Source organism: Neopelma chrysocephalum, unplaced genomic scaffold (assembly GCF_003984885.1).
Source record: "Neopelma chrysocephalum unplaced genomic scaffold, ASM398488v2 Primary Assembly neopelma1_59, whole genome shotgun sequence".
NCBI classification, from domain to species: Eukaryota; Metazoa; Chordata; class Aves; order Passeriformes; family Pipridae; genus Neopelma; species Neopelma chrysocephalum.
The window spans coordinates 29,913,426-29,928,846 of record NW_020897714.1 but is presented as its reverse complement, the minus strand read 5'-3'; the positions used below and the strand labels follow the sequence as shown (position 1 = coordinate 29,928,846).

The 15,421-nt window shown below is 40.9% G+C and overlaps 1 protein-coding gene across 5 annotated transcripts in view; it reads left to right on the top strand.

Moving 5' to 3' along the window:
• The window catches only part of MICAL3 (microtubule associated monooxygenase, calponin and LIM domain containing 3), a 168,255-nt gene that overhangs the window by 142,025 nt on the left and 10,809 nt on the right, over positions 1-15,421 (top strand). For 4 of the 5 annotated variants that reach the window (XM_027680762.1, XM_027680761.1, XM_027680765.1 and 1 more), the window contains 3 exons: positions 721-771; positions 2,595-2,702; positions 3,448-3,541. In XM_027680762.1, coding sequence (XP_027536563.1) covers positions 721-771; positions 2,595-2,702; positions 3,448-3,541 — 253 coding nt within the window. Of the gene's footprint in view, positions 1-720; positions 772-2,594; positions 2,703-3,447; positions 3,542-8,284; positions 8,336-15,421 lie in introns of all 5 variants that reach the window. The other variant, XM_027680764.1, reaches the window with a different exon arrangement.

Below are 15,421 nucleotides of genomic sequence, written 5' to 3'. Positions count from 1 at the left end.
TCCTTCCTTTTCCCCTTCCTTCCTTTTCCCCTTCCTTCCTTTTCCCCCCTCCTTTTCCCCCCTCCTTTCCCTCAATTTTAGCTCCTCAGGATCTTTGGAGGCCATCCTTTTAGACAAGGAGATTCCATTACTGCAGGACACATAACGCACTCTGAGTCCATCTGCAGTTTCTTAGTTCACAAAGCAGTGAGGAAGATTTAATATGTTAGTCAAATGCAAATTGTAATTTCTATGAAATAATTTAAAACTATGGAATAAACACAACTCCTAGGAGAGACTGTAAATCAAATTTTAAATGGATAATTGTGTGACAGAGTAATACACGTTTGGCTGAGCCAGTTCAGACCAAACATCCCCGAGCCTAAGTCATTATTCCAAATCCTAAGCCAAAATTTTGTGCCTGTACTTGCTCAGTGGACATTAAAACTGTAGGTAGATAAAGGCCAAATAATTCTCTAGAAAAAGGTATTTCCAGGTTGACTGTATCTTTAAAGAAACTGCCAAAACTACTTGCCTTCAGGAGAGTGCTAGAAACTTGATTTTGCGGGCAGAAGTTCCATTGTGCTTCATCAGTCTGGGTCATGTTCAGCATTTGCATAAATTTGTTTCATTGAAAAACCACTTTGTTTTATTACTGTGCATCTGTTTTCAATGTTGAACTGATTTTGCTTCATTTTTGTACGTTTTATTTTTTTTTCCTTTACCATTCCCCCTTTAAAGTCGATCTATGTACCACACGCCTTGGCATTCAAGAGATCATACTCGTCAAAGGTAGTGTCTCCATTCCCACTAGTTGGCCATTGTTGCATTGCATGTCCCTGTATTAACCCATTGAATCCATAGCTCCCCACCACATGTGCACTAACACCACCGACATTGACTGTGCATGCCTGAGATGGTGGCAGACATGGGCAGCAAATTCTCTGTAGAGGATGTCTACCAAAAATGCATTAAGCTCCGAAATGTCTGTCTGGTCAGAATGCATGTGTTTATCAGTGCACCACTGTACAGTGATGTGGATGATCTGTGAGCTTCAGAGCAAATTGGTTTTCAAGGCAGTTAAATATGTTTGCGTATTCTTTTTCTTTTTTTTTTTGAATATTTGGAATGTAAGTTCAAGTGAATCATCACACTTTAATCAGCATCCTTCAAAATTGTTGAGTTCACTCAATCTGAGTGAAACTCTGTATCAAGCTAAAATCAAGGCAGAAGTTGCTGCATTCTGAAATTCTTACTGTCCTGTCTTCACAGTCACAACAGCGTTACATGGGGTAGGAAAGTCACACCCTCTGTCATTTTACCTTCTGATTTGGGTATCATTGTGGATTTCGTGTTTTAAAAGAAAGGAAGAAAGAGTAAAGTGTTGGTTTCTTGAAGCTTTAACAGGGATGCTTTCCAACGACCTACCTGAGGGATTTTTAATTGAGCTGTGATCCTACCTTGAATTCTATTCACTAAGAACAATAAACCAGAGGTAGGCTGACCAATGTAGCAATACAATAACCAGATAAAGCAAATTTCAGGGTGGTCTGACTTAACATTCTGTTCTTAAAGTTGACAGTCCATGGAGATCTCTTTCCAGAAGTGGAATACATCTGTTTACAGCAGTCCCTTAAAGCTTACATGCACATACATGAGAAAACAGTCCTTTCCTTCACTGTAGTTCACTTAATGCAGTTGTGAATTTTTTTTTTACACTCTTAAAACTCTATGAAACTCTGTAAGCCCTCCTAGCCTACAACACATCCAACTAGTCTATCTGAAAAGATACTAAACCCAATTTCAGTAATGTTAAAAAGACTTATTTTTAAACTAATTTCACTGACAGAAAAGAAGAGGAGGAAAACCTTTCTATTTTTACGAAAATAGCTTTTCCCTTTTTGAATGGCTTCTGGAGGTGTCACATTCTAATTTTAGTTTAAGAGTTGTTTCCTGTGTTGTATACCAGCAATTTTTGTGGGGTTGCTCTTGATTTCCCATTTCACACCAGAATGTCAGTCTGCATTCAAATGTCTTTTTGCCTTCTTGAATCACTGAAAAGCTGCACAAATTTACAGAGGGTGTCATTAACAGTATAAATCCCAGCTATGGAAGTTCTTGCTCCAGAACATAATAGGGAGAAGGGAATTCCAATACAACTACACTAGTCTATAATAATTTCTTAACTTACACTGCTGTAACTGTTCACGTAGACAAGCATTTACTCCCATTTAGAACAAAATCAAAATGACCCCTCTACACAGTACTCATTGATTTAACTAAATCCATTTGGGCTAAATCTATTGAGAAATAGAATAAAAATTGATTTTATCTTTGGGGAGAGGTTTCATATAGTAGTGGAAGGCTGGGGTGGGATGTTATATAAAAGCACAGCTTTGCAGTTGGCTTATGTGCTTCTTCACTCCTGATTTGATCCTGAAATTATTGCTCACTGCACTGTGAACACCTTTGCCTACCGAAGCTTGACTTTTGACACAGCCATGGCAAAGACAGAACACCTCCCTTCTGAGATGTTTGGAAGAGAAAATGGTCACCCCTGCCCTTGTACCTCTGAACATGTGAATAAGATGTGCTCCTGTTTTTCCTTCCTTCAGAGGGCCTACACAGAAGAGGAGCTGAACGCCAAGCTGACCCGGCGGGTGCAGAAAGCTGCCCGTAGACAAGCCAAGCAAGAGGAGCTAAAGAGGTTACACAGAGCTCAGGTAGTGTCTCACAATCACAGTCCTCTTGTCGTGGCAGACAGTTAACTCTGTGCGAGAGCACCATGATCCTGACATTCCTCTGAGTGTGTCAGAAGAGAAGCCAGAGACAGAACTTTCCTCTGTTTCTGGATGAGTGTCCCTGCTCCTGCTCCCTCTTTCAAATTTGATATCATGCCACTGAGGAGCAGTGGCACGAAACCTATCATGATGATTTTACATTTAGAAAAATAATGCCCAAAACACCTCTCTGTCTGGAGATGAGTGAAGCGTCATGCACTGAATGGAACAGTGATACTCAGATAATACCTGATGGAGCTGCACCTATCATTTCTTTGCTAGATTATGCTGGCAGATGAAGTGTTACCAAATTAACGTTTGATTACCACAGAATCTGCTAGAAAAATATAGACATCATCTGTAGGTGATGGGATTTGTTAAAAACTCAAGTTAGGGGCTCAGCTGACTGAATAGAATCACCTTTCAGTTCAGTGTTTATGAAGGTGATAGGAGCTGTAGCAAATAAGTGAATATCAAGGTGTTTTCAGATTTAAGGGATCAGATGCAACGGAGTGGGGAGGATGTTACTGGAGGGTCTGTGATGCTTTTGAAGCAGTGTATTGTTGAATACAAATACTTGTTTCTGGGAAGGCAAATTTGACTGAAGTCACTCAGTGCTGGATGTGTGCTGCAGATAAAGCAGGAGAATTGCTTTTGGTGAGGTTCTGCTCCATTCTTCTCTGAACAGATTATCCAGCGACAGCTTGAACAAGTGGAAGAGAAGCAGAGGCAACTCGAGGAGAGGGGAGTTGCTGTGGAGAAGGCCCTTCGAGGAGAAGCAGGTACCCATCACAGCTTGGTTTGTTTTTCATGTTTTCTTATCTAGTGCTTGTGCAGTAGTCCATAGCTGTTTAGATTTTAGAGACAAATGGACCTTTGTAGCCTAGAGATAGAGTCCAATGTGAATCCATTCTCCCTTTTTTACTATCTTTCTGAGGCCTTGTTTTTCCTGTGTTTCTTCTAATTCTGGAACTTCCCTATTGGCAGAGACTTAGTTCACTTACCTTTGCCTGAGGCTTAGGAGGTAATGCTCCAGCTACTAATGATGGCTGTCTGACTGTTTCTGCATATTACTGGGTACTACAGCTAGAAAATTGCAAGGGTTTCCTCCCTGCCATTCACACAAAGTTCTCACAGTAAGAGAACCTTGTTTGTATGTTAAGGAAATAATTGTGAAACTGTGTGTGCTTTCTCTATTTTGTTGGATTATCAAGGTAGTGTCCTTACAAGGGACCATCACAGAACATCTTCCTCACTGCACAGCCCAGCACACTGGCTACTTCCGACAAAGTTGTGCAGAGCAGAAATACTCTGACACGTGTACTGAAAGGTATCCATGTCAAGCTGTTCAAGAAAGATTGTGTACTTGAAATTAAATTGAATGAGTATCATCTGATCTGGCAAGCATATGAGTGGAGGAGTACCTGGTTCAGATAATGCCAATAGTAGTATAATGATTTGGAAAAAAAAAATCCTCAATTGCAAGGAGTCAAATATCCAACAGGCAAATGCAGTGTGTGTACACCTGACAGGCCCAGGATTATGTACCTGACTACAAGAGTCAGAGTTCAGAAATGGCAATAGTGGAACAGGTGTTTGGAAAATGTTTGCTTGTTGCTTGGATTGAAGAGCCACCTCTATGTCTGTGAAGATGGAATGTGATTAAGCAGTGAAGGTTCACCAGAGAGAGAAAGTCTGTTGGGACTTCCCATCAGTTACTACTCGGACAGAATTAGGTATGTCTGATGCTCCATAAGGGTGTGCCAAAGCAGCAGGACTGAGTGGTCACCGAAGCAAATAGGTACTACAAGTGTGAAGAACAGCCTTGAGGACTTCAATGGTTTTATGATCAGAGTGTCTTTTTCATTTGTGGGTTCAGAAAAATAGCCTTGTGCAAATATTCTGTCTTTGCGGTGGTGCCTCCTTCCCTATGCTGTGTGTTCCTGTGTAGCCCTACTCTGTTCTCTGGCCTGCCAGTTACTGCCCTTACTAAACCCACCTCCATTATATCTAATGGTTCTTTCCATTTTTCTTCTTTTCACCTGGAAGTCCATCTTTCATGTAAGGCATGCCAGCACAAGTTGCAGATCTTAGTAGCTGAGAAAACATAGAGTCCTCTCTCATTGAAGAATGACAGAATGACTAAAAAATGTTCAGAGAGGGCAGAATATGACCAAAAGTAAGAATTAGTATTTTGTATGGGAGGCTGCAGAATTAAACCTTCATATAACTAACTTCTCGCTCTCAGCTCTCCTAAATGGAAGCAGTTTTAGATGAGCTTGTGTATTTGTGAATTTTCTAGCAGAATTGTGAAATTGTAGGTCATCCTTTGCAAAATTGAAATCTCTTTTCTTCAGGAATTCTCTAGGGCATGCTTTGCTCTTGCAACGTGTTTCTACCAACAGGTCCTACATTATGTTTACTGAAGCTTACCTCTGACATAAAGAATTCACCATCCTCAATTCTTTCACTTTTTTCAGGTGATTAACAGGGAACACATTCTGTTGGGGGAAAAACCTGGCATGTTCTAACCTGTGTTGTCTGATATGCAAGATTATGAATAATTTCATGCTTCACCTCTCTAGCTACTCCTGCATGGCCATAGAATCATAGAATCATTGAGGTTGGAAAAGACCTCTAAGATTAGGAGTCCAACCATTAACCCAGCACTGCCAAGCCCACCACTAAACCAGGTCCCCAAGTGCCACATCCACACATCTTTTGAATACCTCCAGGGATGGTGACTCAACCACTTCCGTGGGCAGCCTCTTCTAGTGCTTTACAACCCTTTCCATGAGGAAATTTTCCCTGCTGTCCCGTCTAAACTTCCCCTGGCACAACTTGTGGCCATTTCCTGTTGTTCTGTTGCTTGTTACTTGGGATAAGAGATCAACCCCCACCTGTCTACAACATCCTTTCAGGTAGTTGTAGAGAGCCTCCTTTTTCCAGACATTTTACATATGTTTGCAATAGAATAACAAAAGGTATGTGGCATCACATTTCCTAAATACAATAAATTTCTGCCTCCAATATCCATTAATTATTCAAGAGGGTAATATAATTTTCTTGTTATCTGCACTGTGCAAGACACTGACCTAACAGCGACCTCTACATCAGCCAGAACCATCGTGTAAAGATGTGGAGTCATGGCCTTGTCTCTAATGAAACCATGAAAACAGAAGTTTGTGTATAAAGTGGTGTTGCCACCTAAAAAAAAAAAATCTCTTTATAAGCTTGTACTTAATGAGAAGCAATGAGGGAGGGTGAGAGTCTCCTGTGCACATACCTTGTCCACATAAACAGAGAAGGATTGCAGTGCAGGATCGAAGTAATGGCTCTTCCATAGACAGCAACCAGTATTAACTGGTTCTAGGAGAACGTATTGGGCTCTGTAGGGAAAGAACAAGTCAGTCACTGACAAGCATTTAAATATGGAGTTTTAGATAGCAGTGGTTTCCCACTACTTGAAAATTCTGGGAGAAGGAACAGAATTCTGTAACTTGTAATGATTCTTTTATTTTTCTATTATACAAGAAGATAGAGAAGACCATCTGAACTCATTCTCTTGTCATCTTTTGTATGTTGACTTTTAGTCATCTTTCCTGTCTGCAAAGAATTTTGAATTTTTCTCCTGTAGAGGTCTTCTGTTAACTGTCCTCAGATCTGGACCACTTTCCATTTTTATAAGAAAGTATTTTTCAGTTGGACTGGTAAGAACACAAACTCTTAAGTAAAAATGTCTTTACTTGGAATAATTTTGCTTCTATTTTCTATCAATTTTCCATCATCTTTAATATGTTATTGTCAAGTGACTTATGCTGAGCAGACTGTCAATAAATTCTTCATGACAATGCCCTGCTGTCCTCCTGAGAGGTTCCAGTTAGTTTAGATTCTGGGAATAGGTACTGACAGCTCAGTATTCTTTCCAGGAATTTCACCCATTTTCTGATAGTTGTCAAATTGGAATATTTATAGGATGATACTTCCTCCTCAACTAATCAAACTCAGAAACATTTTGGAGGTCACCATCAACTTTAATTTTTGACAAAATAATTGCACCTTCTGGCTACCTCATTGTCTTTTCCCGTTTTAAATTAGCTCAGCCTCAGGCAAGGCACAGTTGGTCTTCTATTCTTTTGAAAGCTGAATGCTCAATTGAGCATTTAGTTTCTGATTCCAGAAATGATCTCACACCCTATGATTATTTAATTGCCTTAACGTGTTCTCTGTGATTATCTTTGAAAATCTCAGCCTTTGATAGTTGCATTCATAGCAAGAATGAATGATTTGGAATGCAAGCTCTATTTTGAGTGACAATGTAAGTTCTATTTCAGGTGGCAAGTTTGTCATATACAGGTGGTTTAAACTTTTGTCATCCCTTTTTTCCCTTCCCCACCCCCCCTTCCTCCTGCATCATGATATTTCACTGCAAAGGTAAAGCAGGATCTCAGTGAAGAATTTTCCCAGTTTTCTGTGGTGTCCCAAGAGACACCTTGAGTTAATTAATGTAAGGTAATGTTACTAACACAAAAGTGCTTCGTATTATAGTGCATTCGCCTGTTTGGACATGCTAATGACTTTGAATTCCTGTGTGGATTTTTATTTTTTTCAATTATTAACTTAAAAATATGTCAAATCAGAAATTTCTGGAACCTTTCTTTTTCTCCCTTTAGCATAAACCTTGATAGTCATTTTTAAGAGCTTGGAAAACGTCTCCTACTGTCAGATCAATACTGAAAAATTTAAGAACCACCTCTTTACATCAAGCGAATCGTATGCAGTGAGAAATATTGCTCTCAGTACTCCCATCTGTCTTTTCCCAACAAAATGTTCCACAGCCCTGGACTTGTGCACCTATCTCTAGGAGCTGTGGAAGTACTCATGTCTGTCCCCCACACTGCTGTGCAGTTCTTCCCTTGGCACAGGGACTGCATCAGCAGGAACACACAATCCCATCTTCCTGCATCGGAGCGTTTGCCGTTTGTGTCACCGCTCAGTCAGTGCCTTCCACCCGTGTCCCGTACACACATCCTCACTCACTCGCCTCCAAGAAATCAATCCTTACACCTTTCCTGCAGCTGACCTAAGAATTTACACTATCTCCTTCTGATATATTGCTCAGCATGAAACCAACAAGATTAACTCTGCTTTTCTCAGCAAGAACAGGAGAGACCTCAGTGACAGGTACTGGTGCAGATGGAAATAGGTGAAGTGTCTCTGTGTAGACTTCTTGGTTTTCCCCCTTGGAAGTCCTTGCCTGCCTGCTGGAAATTTTCTCCTCATCTTCCCAATATATATGTTTGTGGTATATTTGTGTGTGTGTACATATATGTATATATACAGAGAAGGAGAGACCTATAGTTTTTATATATATATATATATGTGTGCCCACGTCTATAGCTGCCTGTCTCTTATTTGCCTTTTTTTTTGTTTCTATGTCTTTTTCTCATATATTGCTTTGATTGTGTGGGGCTAGGGTGGGTATCTGATTCAATAACTCTGTCTTCACCAATTCCTTGTTGTAGACTATTGGGGAGAGTCTTATTACAGTGACCTCATCGACTTGCATCTGGGTGGTATGTATGGCTGAACCTCCTGCTGACACTAACCCTGCTGACACTCCTCCCCACCCTTCCCTTCACCTACTTCTCCCATCCTTGGCTCACAAACAAGAAGAAATAGCCCTTGCACATGACTGATTATAGCAGAACCCCTTTTCCAGCTCAGGAAGAGGAGATCCTGGCATGCTCCACAAACCATGTGTAAGGCTCCCTCTTCTATTTTCCACAGTGCTGGTTATTTCAAAATTTGCTTACTGTTTTCACTCTACCCACCTTCCCTGCTAGCAATGGAAGGTCATTCTAGTTTTTTGCTTCTACTTTGCAAAGTCCAACTCTACCATTGAAATTCTCTTTAGGAAAATATTTTCATGTGAAGGGGACTGCGGAACTGACCTGCTCCCAAGAGCAAACAGCAGTGTCAGGGATTAGTCATGCCATTGCCTCCTCCCTCTTGCCCTGTTGAGGCTTGTTTGTTTCTTCCGAAAAAAGCCAGTGTTGTCAATCTAGCAAAACAAAAATGCTCCCTCAAGGGGCTTTGAAAACACTTGCAGATGACAGATATGTCTTCTTTTTTGTTTTGTCTTAATGTAAGGTTAGGAAAGAATCTACTATTAAGAATTGCAGTCATTTTTGCTGGAATCTGCTGTTAGTTACCAGTCAGTCCAGTTTGCATCATTACACAGCTAATAAGCTTCTTGCTATGTTATTGTTTTAATATTCCATTTAGTGCTAAAAACATGTTACAGTGTTTAGCTCTTTTTTTCACTTAAGAATCATCACTCTATGCCATGGTTCTGCATTTCTTTAATGAATGTTACTTCCTGAATCCCTTAGTAGGCTGATAACTGTTGGGTTGCAAACAGCATTTGTTTAGCATTTGCCCATCTTGAAAATTAAAATTTCCCTTGCTAGTTTAATCACCCTAAATCTTTTCTTACGAAGTGAACACATCTGTCTGTCAGCAGATCCATGAGAAAGCAAAGTCTGCTCAGTTGCCATGTTATCCGAGGGTCTCATTTGCCTTTCAGGGTATAAAGTTGCTTGATCTAAACTGTGAGTTTTTTTGAGGGAGTGCATTACAGACCAGCTCCACAGAGAGAGATCCACATGCTCTAGGCCTGATCCAAGACACATCACTAGAAGTCTTCCCCTGGCTCATTGTGTTCTGCATTTGATCCTTCAAACATAATCTTGCCCAGGCTTTTAACTGTCTTTTTTTCTCCTCCTCCAGGGAGGCTGTCCCATGTAATATCTACCTGTACCTTTCTGTTGGGAATGACTCCAAATTGTCCTGGCACAATAGACTTTTACTGAAAAACATCCGAGTTAAGAATATCCACCCAAGTTCAAATATCAAAGTGGGAGACTTTTCTCCTTAGTACACCTAATTGGTTGCCCAGCTCCCCTGTGGTAATTTTGGTGTGATAGTCCTTTGCTAGCCCTGTGTTTCATTCACTGTTCAGCCCCTCTGGCATTCTTTCCTGGGGTATCTCCTGCAGAGAGACTTTGAAACCCTCTTGCTGGTTTTATCCATCAGGGCTGGCCCATACTCATATGTGTGTAGAGTAGGAGCTGTAAAAGGGTGATGCTGAATTGCACTTAACAGACCCTTATCCCTGTTTAATGCTATCTCCACTACACCTCTCCTGCCTCCTGCCTCTCCTCCTAATGCCTCTTTAGAGACAGCGATCCCATCAAAATCACTAATAGTGGCTTTAAGAAAAGTAAAATAATCTTTACTTAAAGGGACACTGTCACTTAAAAGAATTGTTGTGTTGCAGAAATTCTTAATTGGAAATGTTAATCTTTTTTGCGTGTTTGCCTTTTTCATTTCTCTGAGTCACCTCAGAGTGATCATTTTTTAACAGGCTGGTTTGAGTTGTATGATGACTCAGTCACTTGGGCTTCCGACAGTCAGACAATATTCATGGGGGTTTTTTTAAAATAGTTGATACGTCTTAAAATTATATCAAATTTCTGCTCATCTCAAAAATACTTTTTCAAGACAAATTTTAAAAAAACTTTATTGGGCAGTATCCCTTTAAATGCAGCGAGCCAGAATAGCCTGGAGTATGTGGCTTTATAGTATTATTTTGTTGCCTCTATAGTTTGCTTCATATTTGCTTTTGGGGCTGCCAGAACACTTTTGTTAGAAGGCACACATTGCTCTGATGACACTTGTCACTATTTAGTGGCAGATTTAGGGCTCAGCTTCAGAATTAACATGCCTGTGCAGGATGCTGCCTCTGGAGCACCATGTGGCTGCGTGGGCAGCTGGGATGGCTGCACACTTAACTATTCTACTGGCAACCTGTGTCTCTGAGGCTTAGGCATGACTCTGGAGTCATATTGTCAGTAGAACGATAAGAAAAATTGCAAAGTACTTTGAAAAGTTATCTGTAAAGTGGTAGTAATTCTTTAATGATCAGGGCATTAGTTTATTCTGGATTTTCTTCACACTGATGAGAGTTTCATGTAGTCGTTACAGATTGCGCAACAAACTTCTGCAAGGGAGTGGTAACTTCTGACATCCTGGTCAAGTTCCAGTTTGCAGGATTACAGATTGCTATCTTAACTACCCCCTTTGCTCTGCTCAGTTGCCATAATCCTCTCTTCCTGTTCTGAAATGTTGTGTACCGTTGCTGTGATGCAGATGTTTCATTTCATGCTACAGATGGTCACATTTTAATTCTGAGTAATTATTCCCATGTGTATATTGTGTATGTGGTTATGTTAAAAGAACACTACAAAGGTTGCAAAGTCAACTGAAATTAAGACTTTTTATTATATTGATATATCAACAGACTTATAGTTTTTAGGTCTACCATAGAGAACTCTTGTCTCATGCCCTTATGGAATAACTGGTAGCAACACTAGGTTGTCATCCTCTGTGTAGATCCTTATGGAGAAGAAATGGGACACAGTGGATTTCAGTGGATTTCACAGATGTTTATTGGCAACTGTGGAATGGTGAGACTTGAAAACGTGGATTCTGAGCCAGACAGTGGAAGGATGCAGTGGTCTGGTGGATATACACTCTTTGTCCCTTTACACCCTATTTCTAGACAGTCCTTGTCCTAATCCTGTCTTTTTTTCATCCAGAGCTCCTTACCCCGCTTCCATTTTAATTCTCAGTCCCAGTTTCTGTTTCTCAGGCATTTAATTTTAATCCCACCTTCTTGACAAAGAAATCCTAGCATTCTACCTTTCAGACCTCCTGTTCCTCCCCACTAGCTATTTCTCCTCTGGTCTTCCCACTGACACAGTCTCCACAGCCTAAATCCCTGCCTTTGGCCTTCTTCCAAAATGTTTGGGCTCTGCTCCCTCTTCTGCCCAGCATTATTTGTCTGGAAAATTGTAGGTCATATCTTCTCAAATCTGCCTTCTCCCTTAACTCTTTACCCCTTTTCCCCTCTCCCTTCATCTGTTCTCCATTACTAGTTTGGATTCTTAGTCACCTTGCTTCCTTAGTCCCAGCCTCAGTTCCTCCTAACCCACTGGCTCCTTGTCCCAGTTTGCTCTTTGTCTGCCTATGGAAAGTACCTCCGTTCTTCCCTCTGCGTCCAAATGAGCAGCTTCCTTTTCCTTGCACCCAGCAGGGAATCATTGAGGAAACAGCCACACACTCCCATCTTGCTTTGTTCCTGGCTGGGGTGTGCCAAGAGAGACCAGAAGGATGTAGGGAAGAGAGCTGGTATGTTTGACAGTGTTGATTTCAGAAATACGTTCTCCCGTATTCACAAGAGCCTTATGAACATGAGCTAAACAGGAGGGAGAAAGTACAATTGGGGTTTTTTTTTAAATCTTTGTACTTTGTTTAAAGCACACACGACATTAGCTTCACTTTTTATTAACTTATTTAAAATATTTGAACTGACTACATCCTTCAAAGTCCTTCAGGTCTAACTGCAGGGCTGGAGTCTGATATATTCAAGTGGGAACAGTCCTATTTCTCGTGATTGACAAACACAGCTCTCCTGAAAGGGGAGTGGAGATGTAAGATAAACATTGCTTTTGCAGTCTGCAGCTGTTTTTGACACTGAAGTGAATCAGTAACATGTTTTCTTTGCTGTAAATTTTGAGCAGGAAAGAGCACTTGATAAGCAGAACTTGTTAAGTACGAGTACTTGTAAGGCAATTCCCATTTACCTGCCTCTTTCTGCACACAAAAACTAACAGCCTTGGGAGACAGGGTCAGTGCAGGACTGTGCTAATTCTGACCATGTTTTGAAGTGCCTCGAGGTCTAGTAGAAGCAGAAGACTTCTGTGCAGTCATGGGTGTATGTGTTCTGCTCCAACTGTTGCTTTCCCCAGTTTTCTTTCCCTTTCCCGCCTTCCCCCCTGCCTCCTTCTGCTGGATAAATAAAAGTGGTTCAGTTTGCATGACAGTTTGGTGGTCTGTGAGTTTCCCCCAGGTTTCTTCCAATGATTGTGCTTTAGAGGATATTGGGTTTGACAGATTTAGTAAACTGTTAGTCAGACACACTAGGTGGTGTGCTTATGGGATATTTGTCAGAATCCCTGCCTTCAACCCGCAGTGGTGTGGATGCTGTTTTCCAAGAGATGGCTTTCTGTATCCTTGCTCTTTTACAACACTGCTGTTGAACAACTTCACCAAATAGTAAGGATGGAATGCTTTATTTTTCAGTATTTGGGTTTCTGATCATACCTGATTTTTTTAAGGGTGGGAAAGAGGATATTTTGTGTGATCAGTGCAGTTTGGCTTACCGACCTCTTTGGGACTGATCCATATTTTAAACACTGATTTAAAATTGGAGCTCTCAGTATGCCTGATAAATGAGGGTTGAAAATTGTTAATAGAATAAGAAAGTGTTGTGCTCTTAGATTGTGAGGTCAAGTGGAACTGAGATTAGCCTCAGAGCTGGATTTCCTGTCCAGTGTTGCTGCTTTCCAAACCGCCCTGATTAGTCAGCAATATAGAATGCAGAGTCTTTGGATGCAGAGCTTGCAAAGGATGTGGTCCCATGTGGTCTGTGGTATATCTGTTCAAGTAATTTTGGCTTCCAGTGGCTCACCACTTCTCAGAAATCATCACAGCTCTCCTACCACAAGACACAAGAAGGGGATCCGTGTGAGCTGTAGCTTGGGGATAATGGGGTCTGCCACCCCAGACTTTCTGCTGTGCTTTCTTCATCCTGATTGGTCCTTTTGACCACTGATTGTGAAGAAGTGTTACATAGCTACAGCAGAAAAGAGCAAAACTGGTCTGAAGTATTGCTCTTTAAACAATAGGTAACTGAAAATTAGAAAAGAAGACAACAGTCCAGTGTAGCTTGTGTAACAAAGAGCAATGTACAGTGAAAAGGGAGGTATATTTTCATAGTGGTTGTATAATTTCTGGCTCTTGTTTTGAAGAGGCTGTGAAGCTATGGTGTTTACTCTTGGCCTAGGTCTTGGTTTCCACCATTGTAGCAAAGTCTGCAGTCTCTCAAGAGTACTAGGAAAAAGAGGGTCATTCTTGTTCTGGCTGCACACAAGGCTTCCCAGAAAGATCTGAGAAAGGCTTCTTTTCACAGAGGCAAGATAATTCCAGTCAGTTTATTGATGGGATGTGTCTGATCTGCAAGCCAGTGTGCTCAGGGGCTGGGGTACAGTCCTTTCCTTAACGAGCTGCGGCCTCTGCCTCCATTCCGTGCCTCTGCTGGGCAGCAGCTTGGGCTGCTGAGCTCTGCTTCCGAGGCTTTACACACTGTAAGGAAAGTTGGCCTGTGGCATTGGAAAGGAACAACCTGTGATTAACACATCTGTTGGCAGGTTTGCCTCTCTGGTGAAAAAAAATGGTGATTTTTTCTCTGGAAGCGACAGCCACACCTTAGACTCCTGCTGACAGCACAGGGGGAACCAAAGAATGAAATGGTCACAGAAATGGTTCCCCTCTTGCCCTTCAGCTCTTTCCAAAAGAACTCCTTCAGCAGCTGTTGCTGCTGCCAACAGCACTCTTCCATGCTGTGGGTGAAGACCTGTGTTGCCAGACCTGGATATTTTTGGTGGGGAAGGAGACTTAAACAGAAGAGGGGTTGGGTTTGTTGTTTTTTTTTTTAATTTGCATGACAAAAGGGGTTTTCCTATCTGGCCCTGACTCCATGTCCAAAACGATTGTCTTGCAGTGATGATCCTGTTTTTAATTTAATGGGACCATGAGGTGGTGATTTCTCTTCTCTAAACAACACTATAATAATAATACTATTTACTGCAGGATTCATAATGGCTTTGGGAGAAATAAGAAGCCATATAAGGGTTTCCATAATGTAATCAGACGTGTGATAAGGGCAAGGTAGATGAGACAGTTTTTAACACCATATTGCAAAATGCAACATTGCATAGTTCTCCTTCTTGATAGTACTAGACAAGGAGTTCAGTCTTTTCCCAGGATTGTCCTTGAGCATACTTACACACAGTGAGAACTCGTGCTGTGAAGTTGTATTTTCTTAAATTAACCTTGACAGGAATGTGAATGATCTGATGATACGTTCACTGTCTAAAATTATCAGCTGGCCCAGGGAACACTTTTTCCATTTATCAATTGATTTTTTTCCCCCAAGTTCTTTGTTTCTGAAAGAGTTAAGAGGCCTTTTCTTGAAAGTGTTTATCTGAAGGGAAAGGGAAGTGTGACAAAGATTGGTTATTGTCAGTGAAAAAACTTTCTCCATTTCAGGCTGCACAATGAAATAATTATTCTCTTGTAATTTAAAAGTTTCTATTTCAGTCTGAGCAGAGTCCATACCGTGTGTTGATACTCTTTATTAGCAAGGATGGGGAGGCAGTTTTCATTACTATCACCTTAAGAGTTGTTTCTAAAAATATATTTAAAATTCTGCTGCATGATATGTTTTATGACGGTTGCAGCTTCAAATTATGGCACTTTTTAGGACATAATAATTTTCACAGCTTTAGAGAACCATTGGGAGTTAAGTTTTCAGGTTGTACTTTCCTCTTTTTTTGCTGTTAAGGACCTCCAGTACATAAGGAAGACTCCTTAAAGCCTTGCTAATCATCCTGCTTCGGACAGAATTTTTTCCCAAAGCAATTGTAATGATCATATATTCACTGATGTGACTGTAATTTACATCTGAAGTAGAT